At 46.4% G+C, this 17,694-nt stretch overlaps 2 protein-coding genes across 3 annotated transcripts in view; one reads left to right on the forward strand and one right to left on the reverse strand.

The window, feature by feature from the left end:
- Positions 1-17,694, forward strand: part of WDFY4 (WDFY family member 4) — a 376,632-nt gene that overhangs the window by 270,835 nt on the left and 88,103 nt on the right. The window lies entirely within an intron of this gene.
- Positions 3,866-17,474, reverse strand: LRRC18 (leucine rich repeat containing 18). Of its 2 annotated transcripts, XM_019502559.1 has the most exons (3): positions 17,412-17,474; positions 14,594-14,822; positions 3,866-4,722 (listed from the first exon to the last, which is right to left on the reverse strand). In XM_019502559.1, exon 3 carries the CDS (start codon positions 4,716-4,718, stop codon positions 3,948-3,950), a length of 771 nt encoding a protein of 256 aa, XP_019358104.1. In that variant the 5' UTR covers positions 4,719-4,722; positions 14,594-14,822; positions 17,412-17,474; the 3' UTR covers positions 3,866-3,947. The 2 variants fall into 2 exon arrangements, with proteins under 2 accessions (XP_019358104.1, XP_019358103.1); XM_019502558.1 differs by lacking the exon at positions 17,412-17,474 and having other exon boundaries at positions 14,594-14,900.

A 17,694-nucleotide genomic window follows, 5' to 3' on the forward strand; every position in this document is an offset into this window, starting at 1 on the left:
GAGGCGGAATCTCCTTTGTGATTTGGGGGGTGGCTGGGCAGTGGCAGGGGAAGGTTGGGGGGCACTCCTTGGTTCCAACCGTTATACTTTACAGCACATTCCAGGCATAGCTAATCCTACATCATCCCTGACCAATGTTTATTTAGGCTGTTCTTGAAAACCTCCAAAGATGGAGATTCCACAACTTCCCTGGGCAGTCTGTTTCACTGCCTCACTGTTCTAATAATGAAGAAACTTTTCCTGGTATCCAATATAAACTTTCTTTGCTGCAACTTCAAGCACATGGCATGTGTCCTCCTTTCTATAACAGGGAAAATAGATTTTCTTCCTCTTCTTATGGCAGTCCTTCAAGTATTTGAATACTGCTATCACATTCCCTCTTTTTGCAAATCGAATATATCTGTCTCTTTCAACCTTAAAGTCCAAGGGGCCATGACATGCAGCAAACACACAGATTTCTGATGTGGCTTTTACCTGACAATTTTGCCCACTCCAATTCTTCCTTCAATGATTCTGTAAGGATGTACTTAGCTCTCGAGGCTATGTACAGGCAGTCAAATAGTGCAAGACTGAATTGATTCAATCTTCGCAGGTTAATTTAAGCTGCATGAATGGCGCATGCCCCAGTGGCTGGGGGGGGTACAGATGCGCTGGAGGCCTTGGGAGCATGGCAGGGGTGGTGGGAGTGTAGTGGCAGTAAGCGGGGGAGCTCCTGCAGATGCCGCAGGCACTGTCAGCAGTGGGGTGGGGGAGGCGGCAAGCGCTAACCAGGGGTTGGCAACCACCTGAAGGTGCCAGTGGCAGTGGTGGCCAGGGGTGATCATGGACCACCCGCAAACACCTCTGACAGTGCCATCAGAGCCTTTTTGCAGGGGGTGCACCCCCTATGCTTCACTCCTGTTAAGCTGCATAGATTGATAAGCAAGTGGAGAGACATTCGCTTTTGATTCCAGAAATGCAGCCACATGCCTGCAGCGGCTCAGGCCAGAAGCCAGGGATGCTAGAGCTCCCTGGTGGGCTGGGTTAGGCAACTTGGGCCAAGGCAAGCCTGACCACTCTGTAAGGGGTGGGGGTTGCAGGGGAAGTGCAAAGCATCCTGGGATTCTGGGGGACTTTGAGTTAACTTGAATCTGGAGGGGATCTGGGACAGAAGTTCAATAAACTGATATAACTTAAATCAGTTAAGTGTGATACTGCATCCATCCAGGTTTATCTTAAACTGGTTTCACCTAGTTTGAAAGCAGTTTATGTTTACTGAACTTCTGTTGTGTTATAGAAGTGAACTGCTTTCCGATCACTTATGCCAGTTTATGTGTAATTTCTGTCCTTAGCCTAAGAGTCTCTAACCCAGCTGCAGCTGATCAGTGGATAGTAGCCTGCCTGGCTGGGAGACTAGTAGCCAGCTGGAACAATAAACAGCTAATGAGGGTGGAATCACTAGGAGGCTTAAGAACTCCTGGAGGGAATGGTAGAGGAAAAGAAGGCAGGCTGCTGTGCTGGTGAGAAGCCCAGAGTTAAAAATATGCCCTGTTCCTGTTGTCTGAAGTAAGACAGAGTGTTTGGTAGTTTGCTTCCGTATTTTTTTGTTTGCTGTGTTTATTGCATAGACAAAATTGCTCCATGTAGAATAAAGTGGCCTGAGAACCTGAAACTGGAGCTGACTTGTCTTAGTCAGAGGTGTACATGACCTGCTTAGATATGGTGGAGAAATTGGGACACTTACCCAGAACCATGGAGTCAGAAACTTTGTTAAAATGGCTAGAAGGCCTGCAATAGCAGCAGCTATATCAACAGCTAAAGCTCTAGAAGCAGCAGTTCCAGTGAGAGGAGGAACAGCATCAGTTTATGGAGCATCTCTTGGAGCATGAGAAGACCCTCACATGGTTGATGTGTCACCCTGTTCTTAAATGGAGGAGGGTGGGATACTTATGAAGACGGGGCTGGCAGATGGCCTAGAGGCCTGCTTTGAGAACTTGGAGCAAGTGACCACAGGAATTCTGGGCTCTTCAGATACTTCCTTTTTTAACCAGGGAGGCTCAGGCAGTCTACTGGAGCCTTGGGGCTGCTTCAGCCCAGGACTATAAGACTCTTAAGGCTGTTATTTTGGACTCCTGTTTAATGGATGAGGCACATTGCTGCAGATTTAAACAGGAGACATTTAATTCTGACTCTCAGCCCTGAGCTGTTGTGCAAAGATTGAAAGAGTTCTGCACCTGCTGGTTAAAGCCTGGGTAAAGTTCATCCTCAGAAATAGTGGAGCTGCTGGTTTTAGAACGCTTCTGGTCCATGCTGCCTGTGGGGCCCCTGAAGCAGATCTGTCAGCAACAGGTGTCCAGTTTCGATGAGGTCACTGCTATGGAGGTGGACTTGGACTGTAAGAATTGCCTGGAAGCCCAGCAGGGCCCAAGTTTTAGGAGACTGGGACCATGGAACAGAGACCACCTGCAACTGAAAGGAACTTTTTTTAGGATACCACCATCTGAGTCCCTATCTTGATTTCCTTCAAGACTATGGTTCAGTAGACTGCCCTTGAAGGATCACCTGGGGTAAAGAGGGAAACTTGGAGCAGGCTAGCAGCCTCACAGTGAAGTGGAGCGATTACCTGAATTGTTTTAAATATGGTCAAGGGGACCATCAGTGCAGGGACTATCTCCAAATGGACTATGAGTGTGTCCAAGCTCAAATATCAGGGGCATCAAGGGAATGCCCAGATCTGAAGAGTTATGTGGTGTAGATTAAGATAGGTGATGGGTCTGGTAGACTTAGGATTTGGACAGACCTTTACACGTGAATGGTTTGTGGACCCTGAGGAACTGCAAAGGGTAAAACATGTCTGCGTGTTGCGAATATCAGACAGTACCTACAACCAATGTGAACCTACCTACTGGGAAGAAATAAGTTAGGATATTCTCACCACTGTGGCCTAATACCTGACCTATCTAATGGATAGGTCAGCATTGGAGCTCAATCACCAAACTGTTATGGTTGGCTTGGAAGGTTGAGATGAATTTGATTGATCCCAGTCCAGCCAAGCAGGAGTTAGAGGGGAATTTATCAGTTGCAAACTTTGCCTTTTAGACTCCACAGGGCCCTTGCCACCTTCCAGTGTTTAATTAATTCTGTCCACATTGGGCATATGCAGCTACATATCTGGATGATGTGGTAATAATCACTAGCAGCAGGGACAACCACATCCAGGGGATGAAAGCAGCACTGCATTCACTCAGATTGGCATGTTTACAACCAACCCAGCTAAATGCCTCTGAAGGCAATGTCTGTCTGTCTGAGGTGCTGCGGACCAGCTGGCACTCATAACCTCCTACTGAGACTGGAGCCATAAGAAGGCTTAAGAACTCCCTTGGGGGAGTGCTGGAGGACAGGAGGGCAGGCTGCTGTGCTGGGAAAAAGCCCAGAGTTAAAATTGTCCCTCTCCTGATGCCTGAAGTAAGACAGAGGGTTTTGGTTTTGGTTGGTTGGTTGTTCTGTTTGTTGTGGAGACAAGATTGCTCCATGTAGAAAAAACTAGTCTGTGAACCTGAACCTGGAGCTGACTTGCCCTTCTAGGACAGCAGGGTAGATAACCTGCTTAGGCATGCACAGTCCTTGTCCAAGACAGAGTGGAACTGTCTGGAGCCTGAAAAACTTCACTTTACCCTCTTAAAATTGAAAAGCTAAGAACTCTCTACACAGAGTCTTCTTATATAAAACTGGTAGCTTTTTAGTGGTGCGACAAATTTTACTCTGTACTTCTGTTTCTTTTGCTTTGCGCCCATTTTGGGCACATCTAGTGCTGTTATAGAACCACTAGAACCATGGCTCCTAACACCAGTCAGTTTTTAAATGAAAAGAACTGCAAGGCACATATGAGCAGACCCGTTTATTGCTTTGGGCTGGCCAGACTGTGTGTGACATCACAGGTTTAGTGAGGCCTGTGGGATGCTGCCTCTTCATCTCCACTCTGCTTGGTTTTCCTTTGCTGTAGAGTTGGGTGTCATGAGGGAAGAAAAGTTTGGCTTTCGTAGGGAGCTAGGCACTCTGCTCTTCAGCTTATTCAGCTTGTCCCTCTCATCCTGACACTTCTTCAAGCAGGGATGGCACAAGTCTTTCTCTTCCACTAAGTAAAGTGATTCAATGCGCTTGATGGTGTCGACAAACAATTCTTCATCTGATGGCGTGGGAAAGGGGTTTCTTTTCACATTCAGCTTCTTAAGTTTTGGGAGCTTTGCCACACTGTTTGGGATGGCTGTCAAGTAATTGTCAAAGAGGCCCACTTCGTGTAGCTCCTTCAGGGCCCCTAGTGTGGTGGGGATGTTGTCAATCTGATTCAGGCCAAGGTTGAGGGAGCGGAGGTTCTTTAACTGGCTCAGTTCTACTGGCAAGTTCTTGGAGGTCAGCTTGTTATTGCAGATGTTCAGGTAGCTGAGGTTCTGGAGCATGCCTATTGTCTCCGGCAGCTTCTCGATCTGATTGCTGTGCAAGTCCAGCCAGCGCAGGTTCTGAAACTTCTCGATGCTGTCAGGGACTTTCTTGAGCATGTTCCTGCTCAGGTCCAGCTCGTCCACATCAGCCAGCTTGAGGATGCACTTGGGGAAGGTTGTGATGCCCATCTTGCTCAAGTCAAGGCGGCGTCTTCCGTCAAATGTGATCTTGATGGAGTTTTTGGCAACCTTCAAGGTGATCTTTTTTCCTTTGGGACCTTTTGCCTTCCCCTTGGCCATTTTCCCGTGAGGAGAGAAAAGACTGTTGAATATGCTGATGGAGAAGCCCAAAGAGAATCTGTTGAGGCTGATATCTGGTAATCCCTAATTCGGAACAAAAAGTGACCCCTTTAGAAATTAACCAATGACTACTAGATTCTTTGCAACTCACAACATTTTCCCTAAGTCATGAGTTCTCAACTCAGGCATCATTACCTCCTCCTCGCCTAAAAAAGTATCACAAATAGAAATCAGGGGGTTGTGACCACCCTGCCCAACTCTTACGTATAAAAAGAGGGGTCACAGCTAGATCACAGAGAAAAGGAGACTCACCTTGGGAGAAGTTTTTCAACACTAGATTAGGACACTAAAGGACTTTAAGAATTAGGATTTTTTAGCTGTTCATTGAATCCAATTTATTCTAGTACTAACTGACGTATTGCCATCCATTGGCCATTTGAAGGCGAGAAGGAAATTGTAGGTCTTGTTCTGGTCTCCAGTGGACATTTGCTCGACTGAATGAAGCACACCAACCAGAATGACACTAGTTACATGAGACGCTCTATGTCACCCAGAGTAGTGGTTTTCATAATTTTTTTGGCCACGTACCCCTTTTACTGCAAAATATTTCTGTTTACATCCTCTATACCCAACATGTCTCTGAATGTTCATATCTTAGGAAAAGTATCAAAACGAATGTCAACATGCAACAGTGCCATTACTCATTGTACATTATGAGTAATGGCACAACCATTATGAAAATGTAGACAACTATCCGTTGGTAAATTGCTACATACCCCATTTTGAAAAGCAGTGGCCTAAAGAGCAGGTATAGAAGAGTTTTCCTTTCCCCTGGAGTACTATAGTTACATATGCTGTACAGTGGGATGAGGATTTCATCCCTAGTATTTAAATATATTTTAAGTACAAAGCTCAAGAGATTTGCTGAATTGGGGCCTTAGTCTATGGATAAATACACACGTTTGGGGAAGTTAGATCACATTTAAAATGGCCACCCTGATCTAAGGTAGGTTGGGAAGGGGGGTAGTTGGGGGGGATTGCTGTGGTCAGGGGAGACAAGCAGGCTCAGAGAGAGGATTGTGAGTCCACAGTGGGAATGGGGGACAAGTGGGATCTGCTGGAGTGATTGGGGGATCACTAGGAGATCGGGAGTGCAGGCAGCATCTGTGGGAGGGATCAGGGGTGCAGGCAGCAGCCATGGGGGTACTGGGAGGCAGGCAGTATCTCAGGAAGATCGGGGATGCAGGCAGCATTAATTGGAGTGATGGGGTAACAGGTGGCAGCCACAGGGGGATTGGGGGGCCAGGTAATGTCCACAGATGGATCAGAGGGGCAACTGGCATCTGTGGGAGGGAATGGGGGGCAGGTGAAGTCCATGTGGGGACTAGGGAGCAGGCAGTGTCTGCAGGGGGAACAGGGGTGCAAGCAGGATCTGCGAAAGCAATCGGGAGAAAGCAGCGTCTGCAGGGGGGTTGGGGGAGCAGATGGTGTCTGTGGGAAGGATCAGGGTGCAGGCTGCATCCATGGAAGCAATTCAGTAGAAGGCAGCATCCACAGGAGTATTGCAGGGAAGGCAGTGTCCATGGGGAATTGGGGGGGAGGGGTAGGCAGTGTCTGTGGGAGAGATTGGGGACCCAGGTGGTGTCTGCATGAAATTGAGGGGCAGATGGCATCCATGGCGGGGATGGGGGGGACAGGTAGCATCCATGAGCATGATTGAGTGTGCAGGATGCATCTGTGAAGGGATCTGGGGGCAGGCGGCATCTGTGGGAGTGATCGGGGGGCAAGTAGCATCCACAGGGTGATCGGGGGGCAGGTGGTATCTGTGTGGATTGGGGGGGTAGGCAGAGTCTGTGGAGGTCCTGGGGGTGCAGTTGGCATCTGTGGGAGGGATCAGGGGGCAGGCAGCATCTGCAGGAGGATTTGGGGGGCAGGTGGGAACTGCAGGTGGTTGGTGGGGTCTGGGAGAGTTTTCTGGAATCAGGGGATCTTGAGGGGCCTGGGAGGGAGATGGAGGGGGCCCAGGGGCTATTTTTAGCCCCTGACTCCCCCTGGTGAGCCTACATCCCCACCTCTCTCACCCCTCCCCCAACTGATACTTACTTCGGCAAACACTGATAAAACTGGCACCTGGAGCAGCTTGTGGGAAAGAGGGTTCGGGGGGAGGGTCTGGCTGGTTCAAGGGAGGCGGGGTGAGGAGTTAGGGGGCTAAAAGTAGCCTGGTTTTGGGGTGGGGGTTAGGAAAAGTGTCACCATGGGACTGGGGCCAGTACCTGGGCTTTCCCAGCCCTGGGTCCGTGCAGGTAACTGTACTGAAGTTCAACGTACCGGTCTAAACTAAATCAATTAAGTTTGAGTGTACATTGATCCAGGTCTATTTTAAACTGGGTTCCACCATTTTAGACCAGTCTATGTGCATGAGCTTCTGTACTGTTACAGTTTTAGATTGATTTCCAGTCACCAAGACTGGGTCTAAGTGTAAGGTAGGCATCTGGACAACCTAAGTTAGATTGGGTGGCCATTTTTAACCCAATATAACCTCCCCCTAACCACCTGGAATATCTGCACTTAGCCAATGCTAAAATAAACACAATACAAGGGTTAAAGCCAGCCTATCTACATATGGTAATTTCCTTTGACTTTAATAGTGTTACAGAGGATGTCAGTCTAAGCACAGTTTGACGTAATGTGTTAAAACAAAAATGATTTGGGGTCATCTGCAGGAAGCTTCAGAAATTCGTAGATTTTAAGGTCAGAAGAAGCCATTAGACTGTCTGAACTGATTCCGTGGATATTACCAGTGCTGTTACATTTTGCCTGTTTACTGCTGACCTGAGCCCAAAACTATGTTTGACTAAAGCATACCTTCCAGACAGGCATCCAAACTTGATGTGTGGACATATGGAGATGGGAAGTCCACCACTGCCTTTGGGATCTTTTTCTAATATTAATCACTCTGCTTTTTAGGGCCTTAGCAGACATTACATTTATAATGTGATTAATGTATTAATCACACCATAAAGAGTAACTCTGCCACACATTCAAACAATTAATGACATGACAAAAATGAGAAACCAGTCACAGTAACTTTCATTCAGTATCAGAATATGTGGAACATTTTTATGTCTAATTTCCATTATGCCTTAAATTGAATGTGTGTCAAGGTAAAGCCAAGCCATGCTTCCTGATGCTGGCTGCATGGCAGGTCTTTACGTTCATCAGCTGGTGTAGGGTGGCCTGGGGACATCTCCAGTCTGCAGCCATCCATGCGCTCGGTCCACAGCACTGGCAGCTGGGCATTGGAGAGCTTTAGGTGCTAGGACATGGGAAGCCTATTATTTGATGGGTTAACTGCATGCCGGCAAGCTGAAAGGGTGCCATGGGAATCACAGCATCAGGGACTGGTCCCAATACTGGACTTCCTGCAGTGTCCGTACAACATCCACACAGGCAAGAAGTCCAGCACTGGGGACTGAGTCCCAGATGCTGGCCTCCCTACCCACCTGGCACATGAGTGGCATCTGACAAATGTTACCTTTGTTCTCAAAAATTGCACGTTCTGCCATACATGTGATGTGGAAGGACGTGCAGTTTTCAGGGTCCAGGAAAAAAATTGTTTGATCATGATAGTATAATGAAATTAATGCCTGTCAGGAGCCTTAAAAAGACATGCTTTATTTCTCATTTGAATTAGTCTGTCTTTAGCTTTCTGCCCCTTCATCTCATTATGACTTTCTTCTTGTTATGACTTTCTCCAGATTAAATAATCATTTAGTATTCAGTACTTTCTTCTAATGAAGGTACTTATACACCATAATCACATCACCTCTCACTCTTTTTTCATGAACTCAACAGACTGAGTTCTTAGGCTGTCTGCCTAGCATGTCTTCCAGACCTTGAATCTTGTTCTTTTTTTAGTTTCTTTCCTATGCTTTCTCCAGTTTTTCTTCATCTTTTTTTAAACCAGACATCAGAACTGCATAGAAATAGATGCTACAGAAGGGCCACATAAAAGTATATAAATCTTTTGGGCCCAATCACCTGGTCCAAAACCCACTCAAGTCAGCAGAAGCCTTCAGCAGCTCCTGCTGTGACCCGCAGAGCCAGATTCTCAAAATACCTTGTGACCCAGATGCCCTGGTAATAAAATAAGTTTAAAACACTCAGAAGGAAAATACAGCTGGTGAAAAATATGTTGAACTCTGCTGAAAATCCAGTCCATAGTAATTGACAATGATACATACATGCTTAAAGTTAAGCACGTGCTTAAGTGAATTGCTGAGTTGAGGCCTGTTGTGATGATAAAACATTGTTTTCTCAGGGTTCCCAAGCGTGAAGACATCTTTAGTAGCCTAGGTCATCAAAGACAACTAATAATAGGGACAAGTGGTAAAGGAAATAGACTAACTCACTGGAAATGACTGACAGCAAGAGAAGCTGCCAGGGAGATGCGAGGAGCACAGGTTACAGCTGGCTAATCTCTAGCTGATCCCGGTGCTCTGGCATTTAATTGTAAAGAGTCAAATCACAGCTTTGATAAATGATTGTTTGGGAAGCAATATGGATTTGTCTACAATACACTTCTCCATTAGAAAGGCTTCATTACAAACCCTTCAGGCTTTCTGGCTACTCATTAATCATGTGCAAGTACATGAAGGGGGAGCTCAGTCTGGAGATAAGGCATTTCAGCTCCTTCCAATTACATACTGTAGCCCAAAACAATTCTGAGGCAGGGTATTGGCACCAGGCCCCCCTCCCCCTTGGTCCTCTGAAATGAGACTGACCCTTCAGGAAGTTCTGGAAACAATGCAAGGTTTTAGTCTCACTCTCAATGCATTTCACCAGTTCTGAAGCCATGTTGCAGGATCTCCTGGAAAGGGGTTCAAGTGGTGGGTGCCCAGAAAAGAGGATTTAGAGGGGTTGAGGTTGCTCTCCATGACAGCTGTTTACTGAAGTCCCTGAGCTTGCCCAGGTGACTCTAGGAGCAGGTATGACCTGCAAACTCTAGCTTAGTGCCTCTGACTGATTCTAACAACAAACTTCCAGGAGTTTTAGGATTTGAAACAATATTCCCATTGACTGTCCTTAGAGCCTTCTAGCACAGAATGGGTTGTGTCATCATAGTCACGGGCACAGGGTGGCACCTTATAGCGCTCCAAAAGATGCACACTTGCTGGGCAGACAGCCCTGCTCCTTTGCCTCTACAGGTATGTGATTAGCAAAAGGGTGCTGTTGCCTTGGGCTAGGGACAGACATTCAAAAAGCCAGAGCCTGAATTGAATCAATCTTTGCATGTTAGTCTAACCTGCCTAGGTTGAACTAATTTGCAAGTGAATAGACATTCAGGAAATGCAAACATGCCATGGCTCAAGCCAGGAGCCAAAGGGTGCTAGAGCAGCCCTGGGGTGTAGGGTAGCTATGCTGGGGGGAGTGGGGTCCAGGTGGCCAGCCCCCACAGTAGCCTGAAGTGAAGGGATCAGGTTTAATTCCCCCCTCCCTGTCCCCATCGGCACGGACCCAAACCAGGGTCCACCAGATGCTCCGCCTTCACTGCTGCAGTGGTGGGGCTGGGGTACGGTCAAACACCAGTTGGCATGGCCCCCTGAGGCATAGGAGGTAGGAGGGGGTTATTCCCTCCTCTACCGCCACTGCCTCTGGGAGACCGCAGCTGGAGTCTGCCCACCCCAACTGCTTGCTCCCTATTTTGGGCAAGTGGCAGGATAAGCCCTCTCATGCCTTCTCTGCCAGATGCTGGAGGGAGGGGGGAATGACTGCCTTCCCTGCCCCTGTGCCTAAGGGTCCCTGCTGGCTGGCTTCTGCCCAGGCCCCCGATCCTGCTGCTGGTGCAGCAAGGGGGTCAAGGCCTGATGGGGCAGCAGCCCCTGTCCTGGTGTCTGGGGAGCACAAGCCTCTTCCTGGCAGGGGGGCTGCAGGTGGTGGGTCAGAACTGGTGCAGACTGCACAGGGTGAATGGCAGCACTGGGGTTCAGAGGGGGCCATGCCCCCCCCGCAAACCTTCCCCAGCGCTACTACTGCCGCTTGCCCTGTGCAGTCTGTGGCAGCTGTGCCCACCCCCAGCACAGCCCCTCTGCCTGCAGCGTGGCCCCCATGCCGGGAAGAGGCTTGCGCTCCCCAAACACCAAGGCAGGGGCTGTTGCCCCATCGGCCCTGCCTCCTCACCACAGGAACACCTGGCGGACTCTGGCTTAGGTCTGTGCTGGTGGGACAGGGAGGGGGGAATTAAACCCCATCACTGGCCAGTTCACTCCAAGCTATGGCCAGGGCTGGCCAGGCCCCCTCCGCTGGAGAAGCCAGTGGAAAAATGCAGGTCCATACTGGTGGGACGGGGATAGGGGGTGGGAGAGAATAAACTTCTTCCCTGCCCCCTTCCGGGTGTCCCTGTCTCTCCAGGCCCCCATCCCTGCGTGTCCCTGCTCGGGCACTAGTGTGGGGAAGGGATTCCTGGTCCCCTGGCTCCTTGCAATTAATGTAAAGTTGAATTAATTTCTTTGGTTAAACATTTCTTCTCTGAAAAAATGTTGATTTATATTGTCTGGTTTGTTGTTGTAAATTTACCTAAAAAATGCAAAAATATATCTTAACATTTCAGAAAAGAATCAAACATTTTTTCACACATTTTGAAATAAATATTTTGCTTTTTTCAATTAAAATGATTTCCCCCCAAATTTACTTGATCTTATTAAAAATGTGAAGCCCTCAAATGACACATTCTGGATTGAGAAAAATATTTTATTGCCCCAAATTAATGTTTTTCTGACTTTTCAACTCAATTGAAATTTCAAATTAAAAAAAAAATCTAAGTAGGCCTCCCAAAAATGTTTTTGTTATTTCCAGAATTGCCAGCACACCAACAAATGAGCTATTCAGGCAGCTATAAAACTGATGTTGACTGATTCAAGCAGGCATTAAGGAGTGCTGTATGTACTTCAGAACACCAGAGGGAGCCTAAGGAAGAAATCAGGAGGTAGAGCTGTTCCTTGAGGAATTAACCCAGTTTAAATCTTCTGGGGCATAGTGTATTAAATGCCCTGTTTGTGTTGGTGTAGGGGTTGAACATGGAGCCTTTCAGGGGCTAAAGCACAAGAGACTATTGCTTGAGATAAAGACCTGGCTCTGTTTGCCTGCAGGCAGTAGCAGATTCATAAACCTCTTTGCATGCTGTGCTTATAAAAATATTTAAGGGCCTTTAAGAGCCTATAGGTTGAGATAGATACTTTGTGGGACATTTAAAAATCCTAGGCTTTTGGCTATTAAATATCTGGATCATGATGACTTCACCTGAAATGCAGCATCCATCCTGCATGACATTCACAGTGAACTTACCAGGGCGAGATCTGGCCCCAGGAAGTGTTCATATTTTTGAAGGGATGCATGCTAGTAGCATGGTGATTGGGTTTCATATTTGAAGAAACAGCAATCCTGAAGCCTGCTGATCCAACTGAGCATTAGAACTCTGCAGCAGCACCAGGAGGACAAGGACAAAGGAATGGGATGAACAGCTCTCTAGTCTCTCCAGTTTTATTAACCAGTTAGCAGCCACAGAGCTGCGGTTGGAGATAATGAGAGCTGGTTTAGCCACATCTTGTTTTCTTTAGATCTTCTTAAAAGAGTTACAGCCCCTTTTAGCCATGGATATTAAAAATTCAGGCACTGCAGGGCCCAGCTTTGTGGTAGCTGTTAATTATAAAAATTCCAAAGCATGTTTGCCATTGACACTTGCTGGGAGAAGGAGGGCTTGGGTTTGATTCTTGCTTTGCAATCTGAAAAATGAATTGGGAACGGAGAAATATCCTTTAACAAACACCATAGGTCATCCATTTGGTTTCCCCTGAGTCAGCAGTGTACCACAGCCTGAGAATGGGGATGATGCATTGCAGGGTAGGTCTGCTTTCCAATTAAGTCTGTTCATAATCCTCTTTACTAGTCATAGTCCTTGCCTAGTCCTTTGTGCTAGATTAGACTGAGTAGCAGCTGGGATTCATAGAAGGGACCTCGGTAGGTCATCAAGTCTGACCCCCTGCCCTGGTCAAGCAAGAGTGCTGGGGTCAGTTAATCCACAATCATGGAGCTGGGCAGGGAACAGACTTCCCAGCCCTCACCAGCAGAGAACTCCCAGTGCCGGTTGTGTGACCGGCTCATGACTACGGAGCTGGCACTGGGAGATAAGGATCTCCCAGCCCAAGCCCCATGACCATTTTGCTGGGGCTGGGAGATCAGGATTTGTAGGTAGCAAATTTACTTGAGATAAATGAGGTTTACTGCGTAGTAAGTATGTGCACACGTAGACGTGCATGCTTACTGCACAGTACCTTATGCTACTGCGCAGTAAAGTGTTTTGTGTAGACAAATCCACTGTGAAGTAAATTAGTCTACTGTACAGTAAAGTGTCTCATGTAGATGTGTCCTCTGTGTCCCCTGGAGCTGTGGAGTGGGGGTAGAAAGTTGTGCTTCCCTGAGCACTGGTTTTGCACTTGCAGTTGGTCCCTGAGCAGGAAGGTTACGAGGAAAAGGCTCCTTGTTTCCTGTTATCTTCTGCAAGCCCATATAAGGGCCAAGCATGTCACATTGCAGCTTAGACCCTCTTATGTGGGTCTAAGGGAGTATGAGCATGTATTCCACCTGCTAGAGGGGCGCATCTGTACAAGATGCTAACTGCGCATTAGCCTAATAACACTGCGCAGTAATGTGCTAGGCATAAACCATGTCAATATGCTACTGTGCAGTGTTATTAGGCCATTGTGCATTTAGCATCACTAAAAATAAATGTGTTGGTGCTACTGTGCAGTAGTGCTAGTTACTGCATATTGATTTAATACTTGGTTATCCAAGTATTAAATTCAATGCATGGTAACTATAGCACTTAATGAGCGTGTAGATGTGCCCAAGAAGGTATAATTTGGTCTGGTTGCCATCTTTGCTACCATCTCAAGCTATCTTAAAAAACAAGCTTTCTCTTCTCGGGCTTCTCTTCTATACTAAGGCTTCTCTGCTTCTGGCTTCTCTTCTATACTATGGTTTCTCTTCTATACTAAGGCTTTTTTCTCAGAAATAATTTCTATTCCATGGTTGCCTTCATCTCTGGTCCTCTTTTAATCTTAGCTGCCACAGACTCTCTCCTGTTCAGACATTTCCCGACTTCCAGCAACTTTCCTTCCCATCCTATGCCAATTTTACTGTGCATCTATCAAGATAGGGTACTTTCTTTGGGTTGGGGGACATATCCATACTACTGGACATGCAGAGGTGCTATGTAGATAGCAATCAGTGAGTTATTAAATCCTTCGATAAATCTTCCCTTTCCACAAATTGCAATTTAGATTCGCCAAAAATAAGGGATCAGATACTAAGCTACCCATTTCCCACAAATCTGCTGGTTTAGAAGACAGGAGAAAGCACAGCTTTCTGTTCTGTTTCCCATGTTTGATCAGCTGTATAGAAATGCCCAAGACAGAGATACACTTTAAAGCCAAACTAGTTGCAACTGATATTTTGTTTTATGCCTTTTGTCCGCTACTTGGCAGGCATTGCAAACCATCGAAGGCTTTCATTTTCCTGCTTTCCAGCCTGTTACTGCTTCTTTGTTGTAGGATATGACCTACTGAGAAAGAGATTAATTTACTGACTTTCTAAAGCACAGACTCTGCTAACAGTCTGGCTTAGCTTAATTTGCATCCTGCATTTAGCAAGCATGAAAGAGGGTTCCCCTTGAATTCCTTTAACTTTCTAGATTGCTTCAGAACAACCAGGTTGAACAGCCTGCAACACAAATACTTGTAAACTGATGCTCGCTGAGAACAGAACTAAAGTTTCATTTAAACAAGCCTGAGGGATTGCAGTGCTGCATGTAATCTTACCGGATGACACCAAGGGAGACTTTACACCAACCGGAGCCCCATCACAAGCTGTCTTTCTTTCAGTGGCGTTGGCTGAGCTTCCATGGTCTGTCAGCAATCAGTCATCTTCTATCTAGTCTCCTCTGAATAATGAATTAACCTGTTCCCAGGTTTGTAAGTAAACTTCTTGTGCAGGGGGAATGTAGGCAGATTTGCTTTCCACACGCCTGCAAATTCTAAATCCTGCCTTCTTAAAAAAAAATGGCAATGTTTCAAGAAATTGCTTGTTGGGGGAAAAAGGAGGGGTAGAAAGGATTTACCCAACTACAATGCCACTCTATTCAAAGCTACTTCCACAGCCTGTGAAACTTCTGTTCCTAAGCAACAGGAATGCTAGGTCCTTGGAGATCATTAGCATAATGTTTGGTTCCCACATACAAGTTCAAATGGGAGCCGGAAAGAACTCAGTGCTCAGGTGCTGGAAATGGTAGATTGTAGTTTATGCAGACAGGGAGACTATTCTAACCAGATTAGGAGAGTAGAAATTTGCTAGCCGAAATCCTTAGCTGTTGGTTATAGTTACGTAGCCATTTCATGAGACTCAGCTGTATTGTAAGTGCAGTTTGCTTGGATGTGTATTTCTGCCCTTCTGTCCATGCCAGTTCTACTAGGTATAGAAAAAGCAGGAAGGATCACTACAATTTAATCCTAACACTGCAGCAGATGGCACAGGCTTCAGTCTGGAGTCATCTGCCTGTGATCCCTTGAGATGTTTATTCTTTCAGGTCTCTCTGGATGAACTTTTCCTATTGTGACTTGTAAATGTATTGGATTCTTCTCCTAGGCCTAGTTTAACAGGCTTGTACTTTTAATGTCTGGGTGGAATGGCTTCAAAGTGGAACCAATATGTAACTAGGGAAGAGAAATAACACTGATATACACTGGGCTCCTGGAAGTGCTGTCTTTCACATGAGATGTAAAATAGGGCTGTGCGATGTGTTTCAAGGAGATGGGTGCAGAGGTTTCTGGGAAACTGCACCTCAAACTCTTCAAAACAACTCCTGACACTTGCTGGCAGCAGCAGCCTCCTCTTATCTGGGTCACAGATCTGGGGGCTCACACCCCCAGGAGGAGTCTAGCACATCCCAGCAGCCCTCCTGGGGGTGCGAGCCCCCAGATCTGTGACCCAGATGAGAGGAGGCTACCTCTGCCACCTGGGACCAGTGCTGGGTGTGGGCTGTGCCCAGCACTGGAAAAAATTGCTGCTGCAGGTGGTGGCAGCAGCCTCCTTGCATCCGGGGCGCAGATCCGGGGGATGCTGGGCTGTGCCGGACTCCTCCTGGGGGTGCAAGCCCTGGGATTTGTGTGCTGCATGAAAGGAGACTGCCGCTGCTGCCTGGGACAGGTGGCAGCAGCAATTTTCTCTGGTGCTGGGCGCAGCCTATGCCCAGCACTGGTCACAGGTGGTAGAGGTAGCCTCCTCTCATTCGGGTCACAGATCTGGGGGCTTGCACCCCTGGGAGGGCTGTCGGACTGTGCTGGACTCCTCCCAGGGCTGCAAACTCCTGGATCTATGTGCTGGATGAGAGGAGGCTGCTGCTGCTGCCATCTGGGACCAGAGCTGAAGCCAAGTAAGCCCAGCTTCAAAAATCAAAACGTTTCAAAACTTGGTGATTATACTGTGACCATCTCTTCCCTGCAAACTGGAATGTACAAAGTATCTTTTGGTGCCTTAACTTCTCTGACCTGTACCTGAGTGCTATATTTCAGCAGTAAAAAAATTATCCCAGTGTCTTGTTTAAACACATGGTGCAGAAGGCATTCTACAAATGTGAGATATTCTTTTGTACTTCCTTCCATTCAAAGGTCTCAAATGATTTGACCCAAATTAATTATGCCTCTGGGTGCCTCTTGTGTGGGATGTAAATATAATTAACCTCATTTTGCAGAGAAGTAAACTGGGGCACAGAGAAGTGGCATGTCCAAGGTCTGACAGACAGAACTCAATACAGAAATACAGCCACAGTGTTCTTGAACCATACATTAGATATCATGCTGTCCTTAAACTCACAGAGAAAGGTTATAAGGCCACACAGACTGGTGATCAAAAAGCACTATAAGACCATATATCTGAATGATGGTATAAAAATTCACACTGTTGACTGTTATTGTTATTGTTTATATATTTGACATTTTTCCTTCATTCTTTGAGTAATGTAAAAATACCTGACACAGGAGACAGGTAAACTGGAGTGCAAGACTATCAGAGATAGGCAAACTAGAAAAGTCAGATAAAGACAGGCAAGCCTTTTTGTTCATATATTCATTTTTCAGTCTCACATTTTTCAAGAAATCATGTTTCGTGAGAACTATGCTTTAGATATCCAGCCAGCACATTCAGATATTTGTGAAAAAATCTATAAGGTGAAATCCTGGCTTCACTAAAGTCAGTGTGAATTTTTGCCATCAACTTTGGTGGGGGTGGGGAGGGATATCATCTCTGGGCTTTGGCACTTAACCTCCAGACCTGTTGAGGTTTACCTATGTCTAATGCACAGAAACATAAACTACAAGTAGGGTGAGGCCATAGACTGATCAACATGAGATAGGGAGTATGCTATCACTCATAAATCATCCAGCCAAACAAACATGGTTCTTTGAACATCCGTGGTGCTCAACTGCTATAATGCAGGATCCTAGAAATACCATGCAGTAGATAGATACACATTTCTATTCAATACAGATAAAAATTTATTCTCTCAAAAGAGTTCTTCCATTTGGAACTTTAAAGGAAAAATGCCTATCTTCTTTTGAGAACCTATTTCTTAAATTAACTCACTGCGTTATGGTTGCTGTCACTGTTGATCTGTTCTCAGCCAATGCTGGAGGATCAGGATTTGATGAAAGATGGCCAGAAAAGTGGGAGTAAAAGGCTTCAGTATCCCTGTAAAGTGACTAATATTCTAATCTCTTGTGAGTCATCACATTAGATGACAATTCCAGAATCTTTGGGGACAGGAGGAGCCAGCTGTTCCAAGCCATTGTATCCCAGCAGAATGTTTATGGGAAGAATGATTGTTATCTAGATTTCATAGATTTCATAGACATTAGGCCTGGAAGGG

The sequence above is a fragment of the Gavialis gangeticus genome, unplaced genomic scaffold (genome assembly GCF_001723915.1).
Source record: "Gavialis gangeticus isolate Ggan-Ray unplaced genomic scaffold, GavGan_comp1, whole genome shotgun sequence".
Classification (NCBI taxonomy): domain Eukaryota; kingdom Metazoa; phylum Chordata; order Crocodylia; family Gavialidae; genus Gavialis; species Gavialis gangeticus.